General features: G+C 33.2%; 1 protein-coding gene across 1 annotated transcript; it reads right to left on the reverse strand.

The window, feature by feature from the left end:
• Positions 1-13,676: 13,676 nt before the first annotated feature.
• Positions 13,677-14,290, reverse strand: VNE69_10082 (uncharacterized protein; the record flags this gene model as incomplete). Its single annotated transcript, XM_065474804.1, has 3 exons — positions 13,677-13,804; positions 13,875-14,115; positions 14,150-14,290. The coding sequence occupies 3 exons, from the start codon at positions 14,288-14,290 to the stop codon at positions 13,677-13,679; spliced, it is 510 nt and encodes a 169-aa protein (XP_065330876.1).

Consider the following 14,290-nt stretch of genomic DNA (forward strand, 5'->3'; position numbering starts at 1 on the left):
CTAGCAGCAATCGCATTTGTACCATCCGATTTAGTTGTTGACGTTTTTGAAGAATAAGGTGACGGAATACTGATCATCAGAGCTTTAGCCGTCTAAGACTATTTTGAAGATACTTGTATTGACCGTAAAAACCGAAGACAGCGTCGAACACCAAATTTTCATTAGAAATATGGAATATGTACACTATAACAATAGATGATCTTTCTAGGCCCAACAACCGGCCAAAGGTTGGCATTGAGGGGGGGGGGGTTCGAGTCGCAAACAGGTGGCACTCACCTGAATATTTGGAAGTTTATTAATTGCTTAAAAAAGAAACAAGCTCTAAATGAGGTTCAATTTGAACAATTTTTTGCTGGATATAATGCTTATCTTTATAAAAAAAAAGTATCGCGATTGCATAACGAGAATTCTAAATATCATTCTCAATTTTAACCGAGAAAATTTTAGGATATATTGGTTCTGTGCCCATGATCTATCATTTTAAAATAAATTTTTATTTTTTTTTACATTTTTTTATATATTTATAAACATTTTAATACTTTTATATTTTTTAATTCATTTAGTGATATAAATATATTAATATTAACTGCTATATTGCATAATATATATGATTTCTACATAAAAATTTTTTAAATTAAATATATATAATGCATATCTTCTTCATAATGTAAGCAAAGAAGATATAGTTCATTCTGGTCTACCATGTGGAAAGAAAGAGCAATCCGAAGACTGCAATAGTTTCGAGGAGTATCTTCTAGAATACATTCCTGATGGCCAAGGTTAGATCACTTTCCCAACCTTGCAGGAATTTGTAGATATTATTAAATATTTACCAAATTGAAAGGCTGCAAGCTGTGATGGAATCTTCAATTTCTTTATTAAGAAGTGTGAAGCTCTACACCCATTTCATTACAAGATTGTTAAGGAAGTATGCCTGATGGGAAAGAACCCAAAGCTTGGTTCTACAAGGGATTCCTTATTTAATCCCCAAAGGTACCCCCCCCCCCACTAGTGGTAACGACTTCAGGCCAATTACCTGTATGTTGAACCCCTACAAGCTTTCAACGAAATGCACTACGAAAGTAATGCAGCTAATTGTAGAAAGTAGAGGGCTACTAGCAGTTAACCAACTAGGGACAGTTAGACAAGTCCAAGGAACAAAAGAACAAGCTATGATTAATTTAGCAGTCAATAAGGAGCATGGAAACAGGCTGAAGACCTCGTGGATAGATGTAAAGAAAGCCTACGATTCCGTAGACTATTCTTATCTATTAACGTGTATCAGCAAGTTAAATCTCCCTCAATGGATAAGTAAATTCTTAGAAGTCACGGTTAAAAGGTGGCACATTGAGATAAAATCAGGATCGGAAACGATACTGAATAAGAAGATTGAAAGAGGCATATTACAAGGTGATTCTTTGTCGCCGCTTTTGTTTGTACTATGTATGGACCCGTTGAGCAGGAAACTGAATTCAACTTACCATAAAGTAGGAATACAGACTCACGAAAGTGTTTATGTAACAAACCATCTTCTATTTATTGATGATCTTAAGCTCCTCGCAGAGAACGATGACGTTTTAAAACTAATGAAAGAGGAAACTAAAAAGTTTTTCTCTGCTGTAGGTTTAGAAATGAAAAGAAGTAAGTCTGCAACTAACTGTAGTGATTGTAGTGAAGATGCAGTAGTACTAGAAGGGCATCAAGGATACAAATACCTTGGAATAACAGAAGATGCCTCTAGTGTATAAAAAGAGAGACTTTTGAAAAGTGAAAAATGAGATCTTAAAGAGGGTTGAAAAACTGTGCAAGACTCAATTAAATGGTAAGAATATGATTCGAGCTATAAACGAGCATGCAATATCAGTAATAAACTATCATGTAGGATTAATAAAATTAGAACCAATAGATTTCAAAAGTCTCGATTTTGATATCCGACAGGTACTTATTAAGTAACAGGCCCATCTACAGTCTGCCTGCAAGGAAAGACTATACCTTCCTAGATCCGAAATGGGTAGAGGCCTCATAAGTATCGAAGATAGAAGCGAATGTATGCCTCTGAATATTTATAAAACGTTAGATGGGTCTAGAAATAGCTCACTAAGACGGGCAGCGATACTTAAAGTAGAGGCGGAGAGCAAATCCCACTTGTTTACAATAAACGAGTATCTAAGGATTAGGTATAGCTTTGTAGGAGAGATAACCCAGAAGATGCTAATAGAATCCCTAAAAGAGACGCTTTACAACAAAATTAACATAAGGACAAACCATGGAAAGTTGTTTAAAGCTAGGGACAATGATTTAGTAAGCATTAGGGACTCTTCCTACCTGGCTGGTTAAAGGAAACAATCAGGCTAGATCCGAAGCAATTTACTGCTTCCTACAGGATAGAAATATCTTCTGTGGACAAGAGGGACAATGTCCCCATTGTTGATCTCATAGGAAGACCGTGGATCATTTAGCCACCAAGTGTGATCGAATGTTGGGTTTTGATTATATGAAAAGACACAACGAGGTAGTTATATGCATTCATCTCTTACTATGTGTATTTATTTATCATAATTGGGGATCAAAAATATAAGAATATATAACATCCCCCCTCCAGGACGGTTAGTCTCCTACATCACCATTAACCCCAAGCAGATTTTTCAAGTCATAATGTCTCTTTTTAACATATCGCCCATTAGATAGCTTCACAACATACGAGTCCCCAGGGCATATCGCCATTATAATACCTTCGTCTAAAAACCTTCCCTTTTCATATTTATTACATCCTTTGATGTTTTCTTTCTTAGCTATCCTTACTCGTTGTCCTTCAATAAACCGCTCTCTATATCTTCTAACAAATCTTTTACTGTAGTCTCCTTCTGGTCCATTTAATATAATCACTTTCCTCGTATTGTCTTTTACCGCTTCATTGGGAGTACTTCTTATACCTTCATGGTTACTATTATTATAAATTTTAAAGCTATCCATCACTATGTCTTCAAAACTCGCCGTCTTTTTACTCATTTTCAATATTAGCTCTCTCAGCGTTCCTATAACTCTTTTTACTCTACAATTGCTTCTATGAGACTCGACACTCACCTTATTATGGATAATATCCAATTTTCTACACAAATCCTTAAAGTCAACATTATCAAATTCCTTCCCATTATCCGTTATTATTTCCTTCGGCCTCCTGCCATTTCTACATAAGTTCTCAATAAACTGGGCCACGGAGGATCTCTTCTTATCGTATAATACACATCCCCACGCTATCCTCGTATGGTAATCTATCGCAACTAATACATATTTGCCCTTATCTCTAAAATCAATTAAATCTAACGCTACTTTTTCTAAATACCTGCTTGTAGCAACAAAATCACATCCTCCAGACTTTTTCCTATTGTAAATTTGACACTCCTCGCACCTTTTTATCATTTTCCCTATATCTTCTTTTATTCCTGGCCAATAATAATCAAACTTCATGGCATAATACATGCTTCCTAGTCCTCTGTGTCCATGCTCTTCATGATAACGTCTCATAAGCTCATCTCTTTCTTTTATTTTAGGAATCAATGCTTTCCTCCCCGAATCAAAATTCCAGTATTCTTTACCGTCTATTGTCTCGACGTGCTTCAACCATTTACCTTCAATTTGACGCTCACTTCTTTTTTTATAATTTCTTTTCTCGGATCAACCTCCTCGTGTATCCTACTCAAAGCATCCGCCACGACCATATGTTCTGGTTTCCTGTAATCTATTTCAAAGTCAAATTTTTGGATCTTTTCAATCCATCGATTAATTCTATTATTATTAAAACACGGCTTTCTTCTTATTTCCGCCAATGCTTTGTGATCCGTTTCTACTTTAAATTTTCATCCTCTTAACTCATATTTAAATTTCTTTATTCCCCAATATATGGCATACATTTCCTTTTCACTTATACCATATCTAGTTTACGTCGGGGTGAATTTCTTCGATGCCCATTGTACTGGCACCCACTCTTCTTTATCATTCTTCTGCATGAGTACTGCGCCCATTCCTATATTGCTCGCGTCAGTTCTTAATAAAAATTCCTTGTCATAGTTTACAATTTTCAACTTACTCATACTTCTTAACGTTTCCTTCATATTTTCGAACTCTTTATTTAAGTCATCAGTCCAATTCAATACTTTACTTTTACCTTTCAAACTTTCAGTCATATATAATGTCTTCTCTCATAATTCTTTATAAATCCTTGAAACCATTCACTCAGTCCTAAAATTCTTCTTATGTCAGACACATTCTGCGGCGTTGGGAACTCTAGTGCTTCGTTTTTCTTGATTTCAGACGGCATCATATCATCCCCGTTTAGTGTAACTCCCAATAACTTGACTTCCTTTTGGCAATACTGAATTTTCTTTGAATTTATCCGCATATTATTCCGTTCTAACAATTTCATCGCTTCTACAAATAATTTATCATGTTCTTTTCTAGTCTTTGCATGAATCACTATATCATCCATGTATACTTCTATTTTACCACCCAAATGTTTTTCAAAAATTTTATTCATAATTCTCTGCATGATCTGAGGTGAGTTTTTAAACCCCATGACCATACTATTCCATTCATATACTATCTTATCATGCTCAAATGCAGTCTTATGCTTGTCTTGCTCTTCTATTTCGATTCCATAAAAAGCCTCCTTAAGGTCTATAACACTGAAAAACTTCGACCCTTGCGTGTTCCTTATGATATCCCTAATGTTCACTAATTTATAAGGGTCTTTCTCCACTAAATCATTTAATGCTATGAGATTGCTAACCAGTCTTATATTTCCATCTGGCTTAATTAAAGCTTTAATCGGATTTCTCCACTCCGACGTCGATCTTCTTATGACATTCCTTGTCTCTAACCTCTGAATATATTTTCTCAGCTCTTCTTTATGCGCTTGTGGCACCTGCTGACCTTTCCTTACAACTTTCTTACCTTCTTCAGTTCTGATTCTGCATTTTTCAATATCTTATTTTCTCTTCTTCGTTGTCTATAACGTTCCTAAACCTCTTTCTCATGTCTTCTAATGTTAGACCGTTCTTTTCTACCTCATCATAACATCTTTTATTTCTTGTCTTCCATTCTTGTTTCTTTTGTCTTTAGCATCCCATGTGTTCCTATAAGTCCTTTCACCACAGCTACTGCTACCTTCTTCTTTAATACTCTCACATTCGTCTTTATTCTTAACATTTCTATATCTATAATAACACATCTGACTCTTATGTCCCATTCTTGAACAATTATAACATCTCATTGTTCTTCTCTTCTCAAATATTCTTTCCTCTCTACTAATATTTCTAATCTCCTCTGCCACCATCTTTGTGATCTCCTCAATCATCCGTAATCTCATATCCTTTTCCTCCTGTCCTTTAACCAATTCCTCTAATTTGGTTTCCATAACTTTCCAATGATCTCCAATCTTAATATTTTTAACCATAAATTCTTTCAACTCATCATTCAAAAATCAAAAATCTCCTTCTTTACATTTTTCAAAATCATAATCAGACAATACTAATCCATAAACAATCCTCTTAAACTCTTCTAATAACCTTCTGGCCTCTTGACCACAGCCAACACTTGTTAACTCACGACTCGATATCGCCCCATGTATTTATTTATCATAATTGGGGATCAAAAATATAAGAATATATAACACTATGTATTAAATATGGGGTTAAGAAGACAAAGAAAACACGTGGACACTCAGTACAAGAGATCGTGGAAAATGTTGTGCAGAAATAAGAGTAGATACGAGAATATCCTCTAATATAAAGTTGACCCATAATAAGCCTGATATTCTTGTGTTTGACAAGAAAAAGAAAGAAATTTTAATAGTTGAAGTTGGTATAACCCACCAGGATCGAATTACTATATTGAGAATGAAAAACTAAGAAAATATGACCTTTTTGCAAACGAACTGGGACTAATAAATAAATCCTGGACAAGAATAGTTCCTTATGTAATGACATGGGATGGAGTGGTAACCAAATATCACAGAAAGTACTTCATTTTGCTTGAAATCTAACCCTACTTAAAGCGCTTATCCAGTCTATTGTGATGAAAAAGAATCTAGAATCCATCTCTTTGGAACGACGACGAGGATACGATTAGGAGAATGCAGGAGAGGAAGAATTGCCTAGAGCTGTAAGCGCACTAACGAATATGCCGACTGTTAAAGAAGCGGCGTCGGCAAAGGGGAATGAAGCTAAAAATTTGGAGTTGAAAAACATAAATAATTCCACAGAAACCAAAGTCTGTTAAGAGCTGAATTCGTGAGCGATACCGGGGAAGCTGGTATATAAATATCTTATCTTAATGATAAATTAACTCAATAAATCTTTTATCTATAAATAACCCCTTAAAATTTTTCGGTGAATTCTCCTAGAACCATGTTACTTAATGAGGCATTATATATTTCAAGAATGGTCTTTCAAAACTTCCCATTGTTGTTTGTTTATTTACAAAAAACAAACAAACATGTAAAACTATAAACACCAAACAGCCCAAAAGGGCATGGTTAGCAGGAGGTGGATACAAACGCAAAAAATAATAACAGCAGTATTCTTGAAAAGACCGTAAATCTCATCGAGGCGTATTTCCGCTTGGAATAGTCAGATTCCAACCTCGACGACGATCATTTCTTTTTTCGACTTATTCAAAATTAGTGTATCAGGCCTGTTAAACTTTATTTTGATACTTGAATGTACCCTACCGTCGACTCGTATCTAAACATGCTCGTTAGCTACACATTCCTGGACCGAATGATTTCTAATTCTTTTGAGGATAGTCCATACTTAGATAGAACAATTTTATATTTACGAATAGACCATTTTACCATTCATAAAAAAATAAATAAAAATTTAAACTAATTTTTTGTGTAACACTTTCCATAGTGTTTAATTTTATATTTCTATTCATAACTCATAACTTTTTGTAAATTTCAATCACATCTATTTTACCAAACCTATCTAATAAACTTTTAATGTAGGCTTTAGTATATGAAATTTACTTGGTTTTTTAAACCATTTACTTTTTGTTTTAGTGAAATATTTCAATACATCATTTAATATCTTACGATATGAAGAGTTTCTTAACACTTGATAAGTACAAAAAGATATTTAGCCTTTTGTACTATGGCTAAGCAAAAGGGCTTGGTACTTAATACGTGTGAAAACTGGCTTAAATTCCAATATATCGAAGATCTGTAGAAGGTTAACAAGCACTTGTTTTTTCTGTGCTTTTGTATGATGATTTACAGGTGTGTACGAAGCAACTAGATTTAGAGAGGAGATTTGTATCTCACAATCTTGTAAAAACTATCTATAGTTTGAAGATTGTTTGCACATTGATGCAAAATAAAATAAAGTTGAATTATAATGAGAGAAACAACATTTAAGCTGATAATATGTTGAAACCCCTGTAGCAACATTTTAAATTGTATTTATAAAATTGCTTTCTTTATAACAATTACAAAAAATACAAAATAGCGAAAAAAAATATAGATTGAATTGATGATTAATCTGATGAGGCCTAATGCAAGAAATAAAGATATTCATACTATAAAAATCCTAATCACAAATAATTTTACAGACAAGAATTTTAAAAAAAGATCTCGAAAGGCCCTTGAGTAGAGCAGGCATAAGCTTGATATTGTATAAAAACTTTTAGGGACCCTTATGATAGGACTTTTAAGAGGACCTGGTGCCATTGCCAGAGAATTAGAGGACATCCAGTGGAATTTGAAAAAATAATGGAAGATATTTTTCACAAAAAACTTTATTTATTTATAAAAAATAATATAATTTATTTGGATATAATATTCGGCTTATTAATTACTTTTCACAAGATACGCTTACAGTCTCATCTGGCAGTTCTAGGACTTTCTTCTGAGATTCACTCATTGGGCTCTCGAAGACCCCTTCCTGATCTGTATCAAGCCCATGTCTGGCTGACATAGTTAGGCTTTCTAGAGTCATTTTAAGGACTCTTGGCTGTATATATGCTTCCGTTCTGGGTTCTAATCTGAGCACTTTGATATGCGTACGGTGGAAATTAGTTACTATTCCATCCCACGTCATCACATAAAGAATAATTTTCGGCTTGTATTTGTAGAGAGAAGCCACATGATTTGCGAGCAAGTCGTATTTATGTTTCTTTTCTGTTTCTACTGCATGGAGGTTGTTAAAGCTTGTGATTCCAACTTCTACAACGATCACTTCTTTCCTCAACTTGTCTACAATTAGTATATCAGGCTTGTTATACTTTATTTTAATACTTTAATGTATCCTACTGCGACTCGTATCTCAACATACTCATTAGCTACACATTCCTGGACTGAATGATTTCTAATTCTTTTGGCATGGAATAGACCATACGTCTTACACAACTGCAGGTGGATGCATCGCAGTGCATCATTGTGCCGTCTCATGTAATCATGTGAAAACATACGATCACATTGGGTGGCCATATGATCTACTGTCTTTGCATATTCATGGCAGTGTGGGCATTTTATCAGTTTCTCTATGAAAATATTTCGGTCCTGTAATGCTCATAAATTGCCTTCCTCTCTCGGGCTTATTTTCCCTTATTTATTTATAAACTCTTATTTTAAATTAATTATAAAAATAATATGTTCTAGACATCTGTATACACCATCTTTATTTTCTTTTTTTTTTATCTACATTTAAGAATCTTCGTATTTTGGTCTTGTAACATGTTTTACGTATAAAAAAATACGTGTGAAAAAAAGAAAAAATTATAAAACTTTCTTATTAAGCACACAATATTATTATAATAAACAACGGGTTTAATTTAATTAAGATGAAAACTGCCATAAAAAATAGTTGCCTTCCCGTCCTATTGCGATAAACTAAGTGAAACATAATGACGAATATTTTTTCATTTTTGGGGTGTACTTAGGCAATTATATTTATCTTTGTTTATTTGTAAATATATTGTAAATGATTTAGACTTATGATCCAATATATAATTATTTGTTCTACTTTTTTCAATTCCAAAAGTTTATATCTAAAATCAAGCTTATATATTCTTTGTTGTTCATCAAAAAGAGGCTTTCCGTCATCCAAACTCATTATAGAATTCAGTAAATGATCAAATCAATCATTTGGACGGTACATAGCATTTTTAATACAATTCAAAGTAAGCAATATTTTCTTTGACAGGAAGGGATTCCAGTCGTCACAAATTTTAATTTTGTTAAGAATATTTAAATAAAATTCTTGAGGCTTTAGGTATCTCTAAAACTGATATGGATATGGAATTACAAACTTCAAAGAAAGTAACTGTAATCCATTTTTAGTCTTAGAATATTCTATTAAATATAAACAGGAATCAATAAAATATTCTTGATAGAGATAATCTAATATCATAATGGTTTTACAAAAGCTATTAATCAAAAATGTTGCATCTTCTATATAATGTGTTTATTTTCCATAATGAGGGGTAAAAATAATAAGGATATATAACATCCCCCCTCCAAGACGGTAGTCTCATACTAGAACTCATTAATCCCAAGCAGACCTTTTAAATCATAATGCCGCTTTTTCACGATCCTACCATTTTCCAAACTAACTAAGTACGAGTCACCTCCGCAAACTTCCTTGATAACACCATATCCTAAAAACCTTCCTTTCTCATACTTACTACAACCCGATAAGTTCTCTTTCTTCGCTACCCTAACTCTCTGACCTTTATAGAATTTCTCTCTTTTGCGAGCCACAAACCTCCTACTATAAAATCCTTCAGGTCCATTCTCGATCATAACATGGCCCGTTTCGTCTCTTGAGGCCTCAAACGGTGTACATCTCAACCCTTCATGATAGCTGTTATTATAACGCCATATACATCTATTAACCTTGGCTTAAAAATCCACAGCATCATCTTTCAATATTCCTTCTCTTATGGTTCCTATTACCCTTTCCACTCTTCCATTACTTCTATGACTTTCTACGCTTACTTTCCTATGTAATACATTTTCCTCTGAACACCAATTCCTCATATATTCATTACTAAATTCTTTACCGTTGTCAGTAATTATTTCTACCGGTTTCATTCCTAATCCACACAACTGTTTTAAAAATCCTACAACCGAGCTTCCGCGTTTGTCCTCTATAACTTTTCCCCAAACGATCCTAGTATAATAATCAATCACGACCAACACATATTTCCCTAAATCCCTAAACTCAATCAAATCCAAAGCAACCTTTTCCAAATAAAATCTTGAACTAACAAAATCACAACCACCACTCTTTTTCCTATTATATATTTGGCAAACTTCACACTTCTTTAAAACATCCTCGATATCCTTCTTCATACCCGGCCAATAAAATTCAAACTTCATTGCATAGTACACTGATCCTAAACTTCTATGTCCCAAATTTTCATGAGCATTGACAATTAAACCTTCACGCAATTCTTTCTTTGGAATCTCCGCTTCTCTACCAGAGTCAAATACCCAAATTTCCTTCCCATCAACAACTTTAACATGCTTGTCCCATTTACCCTGTGCCTGTTTAATACTTCTCTCCTTATTCATTAGCGTTTTCTCATTTTCATGTACCCTACTCAGTGCATCTGCTACAACCATGGTACTAGGCTCTCTATATTCAATGCTAAAGTCGAACTCTTGAATCTTTTCAATCCACCTGTTAATTCTATTATTGTTAAATGCTGGTTTATTTCTAATCTCGATCAATGCCTTATGATCAGTTTCTACTCTAAATCTTCTTCCGCGTAGTTCATATTCAAACTTTTTAATTCCCCAAAAGACTGCATACATCTCCTTCTCACTGATTCCATATCTCGTTTCCGTAGGCGTAAACTTTTTCGATGCCCACTGTACTGGTACCCAATTACCTTGATCATCTTCCTGCATTAAAACAGCACCCATTCCAACATTACTCGCATCCGTGCGTAACAAAAATTCCTTATTATAATTAACAATTGCTAAACCTTTTAAATCCCTAATCACTTCCCTTAAACTAATATATTCTTTTTCCATTTCTTCTGTCCATTTCCAATTACTTCCTCGTCCTTTAAGAGAATCCGTCAACGCCAATGTACGTTTTGCATAATTATCAATATGATTTCTTAACCATCCAGCCAGCCCAAGAAACTTCCTAACATCTGATACACACTCCGGTTTGGGAAATTCTAACGCTTCATTTTGCTTTATTTCAGATGGCAGTATCTCCTTGCCATTAACGGTTACTCCTAACAACATCACCTCTCGTTTACATAATTGAACCTTAGCCAAATTAATTTTCATACTATTCTCCTCTAATATATCTACAGCCTCTTTCAACAATTTGTCGTGACCCTCTCTTGTCTTACTATGAATCACAATATCGTCCACATAAATTTCGATTCCCTTACCAATAAATTTTTCAAAAATCCCATTCATTATTCTTTGTAATATCTGCGGTGAGTTTTTAAACCCCATGACCATCGAATTCCACTCGTATACCTTTTTATTAAACTCAAAAGCCGTCTTAAACCTATCCTTCTCTTCAATCTCAATACTATAAAACCCCTCCTTTAGATCTATCACGGTAAAAAATTCAGATCCCTGTGTACTTCTACAACATCTCTTATCCTAGTTAACTCATAAGGATCCTTCTCTACAATGTCATTAAGAGCAATTAAATTACTTACTAATCTTATATCACCATTCGGTTTCTCAATCGCTCTAATGGGATTTCTCCAGTCAGATGTCGACCTTCTAATTATCTTTCTTCTTTCCAAACTATTAATATAATCTTCCGTCTTCTTCAACAAAGCCTGAGCTATAGCCTGCCCTTTTTTAACAACTTTCTTGCCTTCTTGAGTCTTGATAATACATTTTTCAACCTTACAAAAACTAATATCTTCATCCTCTCTCCTCCTACCCGTGAAATAATCTCCTCTAAATACGCGATGCCTCTTACATCCCTTCTCAACAGAACTCTCTTATTATTGTCCCTTTTGCTATAATCTTGTATATCCCCTAAATTTTTCTTCTTACGTTTCCCACCATCAACATTATAATAATCACATTTGTCCAAATTGGAATCGTCATCACATTTACCCTCTAAGTCTAATTGCACTTACATTTACCAACATAATTAAAACTACTTTTATTTCTTCTGTCTTCAGAATCTCGCCTCATTCCCCTACAAAATCTAACACTATGGCTTAACTTCCCACAATTGTAGCAAAGTATATTCTTTTTATTTTCCTCACGAGACAACTTATTCTTCTCCTCAAATTTAGCCCATAACGCTAGGGACAACTCTTCAAATTCTTTTTTTCTCACTTGTTCCTTTTCCTCCTGAATAGCTAGCAACTCTAATTTTTCCTCAATTTCCTTCCAACTACCCTCTTGCGAGATCCTCTCAACAATAAAATTTCTCAATAAAATAGAACCTCTCCTAAAAATTTCTAATTTAAATCCACACTCATCAATTTTCTCTAAAAACAACTCATAAACAATCCTTTTAACCTCTTTTAATAATATTCTAGCCTCTTGGCCACGGTCCTCCTTTGTAGACCCATTTTCTGGTATCGCCCCATGTGTTTATTTTCCATAATGAGGGGTAAAAATAATGAGGATATATAACATATAATACCGTGGAAAAAAAATTTAGATGCTCTAATAAATCTTCATTTACCATTATCTACATAATCACTATCAAAAAAATATTCAAGTGCTGTCCTACAATATTTTATACAATCATAACAACGTGGGGGTTCTGGGGTTGCGAGGGTTTTTAGAACATACTTTTAATTGGAACAATATTACCATGGCATCGATAATCTAACAATTCATAGTACACTTCAAGACATAAACTTTTGTATTTCTCGTTTTCATATTTTTTTTCAGGGGCGACAATCATTGAGAAAAAATCTTCTGTATAAGGTCCATTTTTTGAAGAAATTATAAACTCCTCCGTCATATGAAATATAAAGATAGAAGAAAGCAATCTCACACATCAAATTGGTTAGTTCCAATCCGGTTTTAATCGTTTCAAATTTTGATATAAGCTCCTTTGCAATGTGTTTTTGAATATTGCCAATAGTTTGTGAATATTTTAAAATAAATTTTGCAATTTTTAATGTATAAATTGAATCTGTCTCTTTGGCGTTGATTATCATATCTCCAAATATTTTATCCCCATTTTCTTGATCAATGCTATTAGCAGTTCTAAACACTTGTTCGATGATATCATCGTGAATAACGTTTTCTATTAGTCTTTTAATAATAATTTTTCAAATTTGTATCGACTCATCATCAAATTCATCATAAAAATGCAAGATTATGAATAAAATTTTGTTTCTTCTAATGTCTCGTCAGTATCTGTTGAGTAATTTATTAATTTACGCATAAATTTTACATATTTAAGACAAGGAGAAAAATATAAATCTTTTCTTCATCTTTGTCATGTACATATTCGAAATAAATTGAATAAAAAAGTATGTTCTCGAAAGATGAATCATTAAAAATTGTGTCAGAAGATAAAGCCAATTCTACCCAAATAAGAAGTCTTTTTACTATTTTTTTTATATTTCATGTGTTGTCGGACTATTAAAATCATTTATAAAAATATTAAATTCATCAAGAAAATTAAAATTTAAAGAACATTTTTTTTTATAAATATTTCTGTTCAATCGATTCTTATCTGATTCCATACATCTTTTAATAAAAGAACTTTTATTTCTTTGCTAAATTCTCTTATATTATTTTTTTCAAAATTTTTTTCATTAAATGAGGTTTTTATGCTAAAATCTACGTCTGGCATCTATCTGCGATACTAATTATAGTATTTTTATTTATCTTAAAATTTAATATGCCAATCTGCGACAATCTGTAATGGTCCCCCATTCGAAAACTTCTATTAAAAGACTATAAATCATCTCGTTGTCTTTAATATTGCAGGTTCGGTATTTAGCAAGAAATAAAATAGCTTCCCTTTTTACCCCCACACTCTCTTCGTTGTCGAATAATCTTTCTACTATTTTGTCTAATACTTCTTTATTGATTTTTAATTTATAATTTCTAGAAATGACAATTTTCTCAATGACATTATTGACGTTTGTCTGACTCTATTGTCTTCGGAATCCATTAGAGATAACAGACGATCAAATAATGTGGGATTATGTTTTCATCAATATCTTTAATTAACACGTGTTCGCTATTTTTTTTAATAAATTTTACTATCATGTTAACATTGAGAGCTTTAGCATCAAAGTCTTTCAAAAAAAAATAGATAAATTGCAT

The sequence above is a fragment of the Vairimorpha necatrix genome, chromosome 10 (genome assembly GCF_036630325.1).
Source record: "Vairimorpha necatrix chromosome 10, complete sequence".
Lineage (NCBI taxonomy): Eukaryota > Fungi > Microsporidia > Nosematidae > Vairimorpha > Vairimorpha necatrix.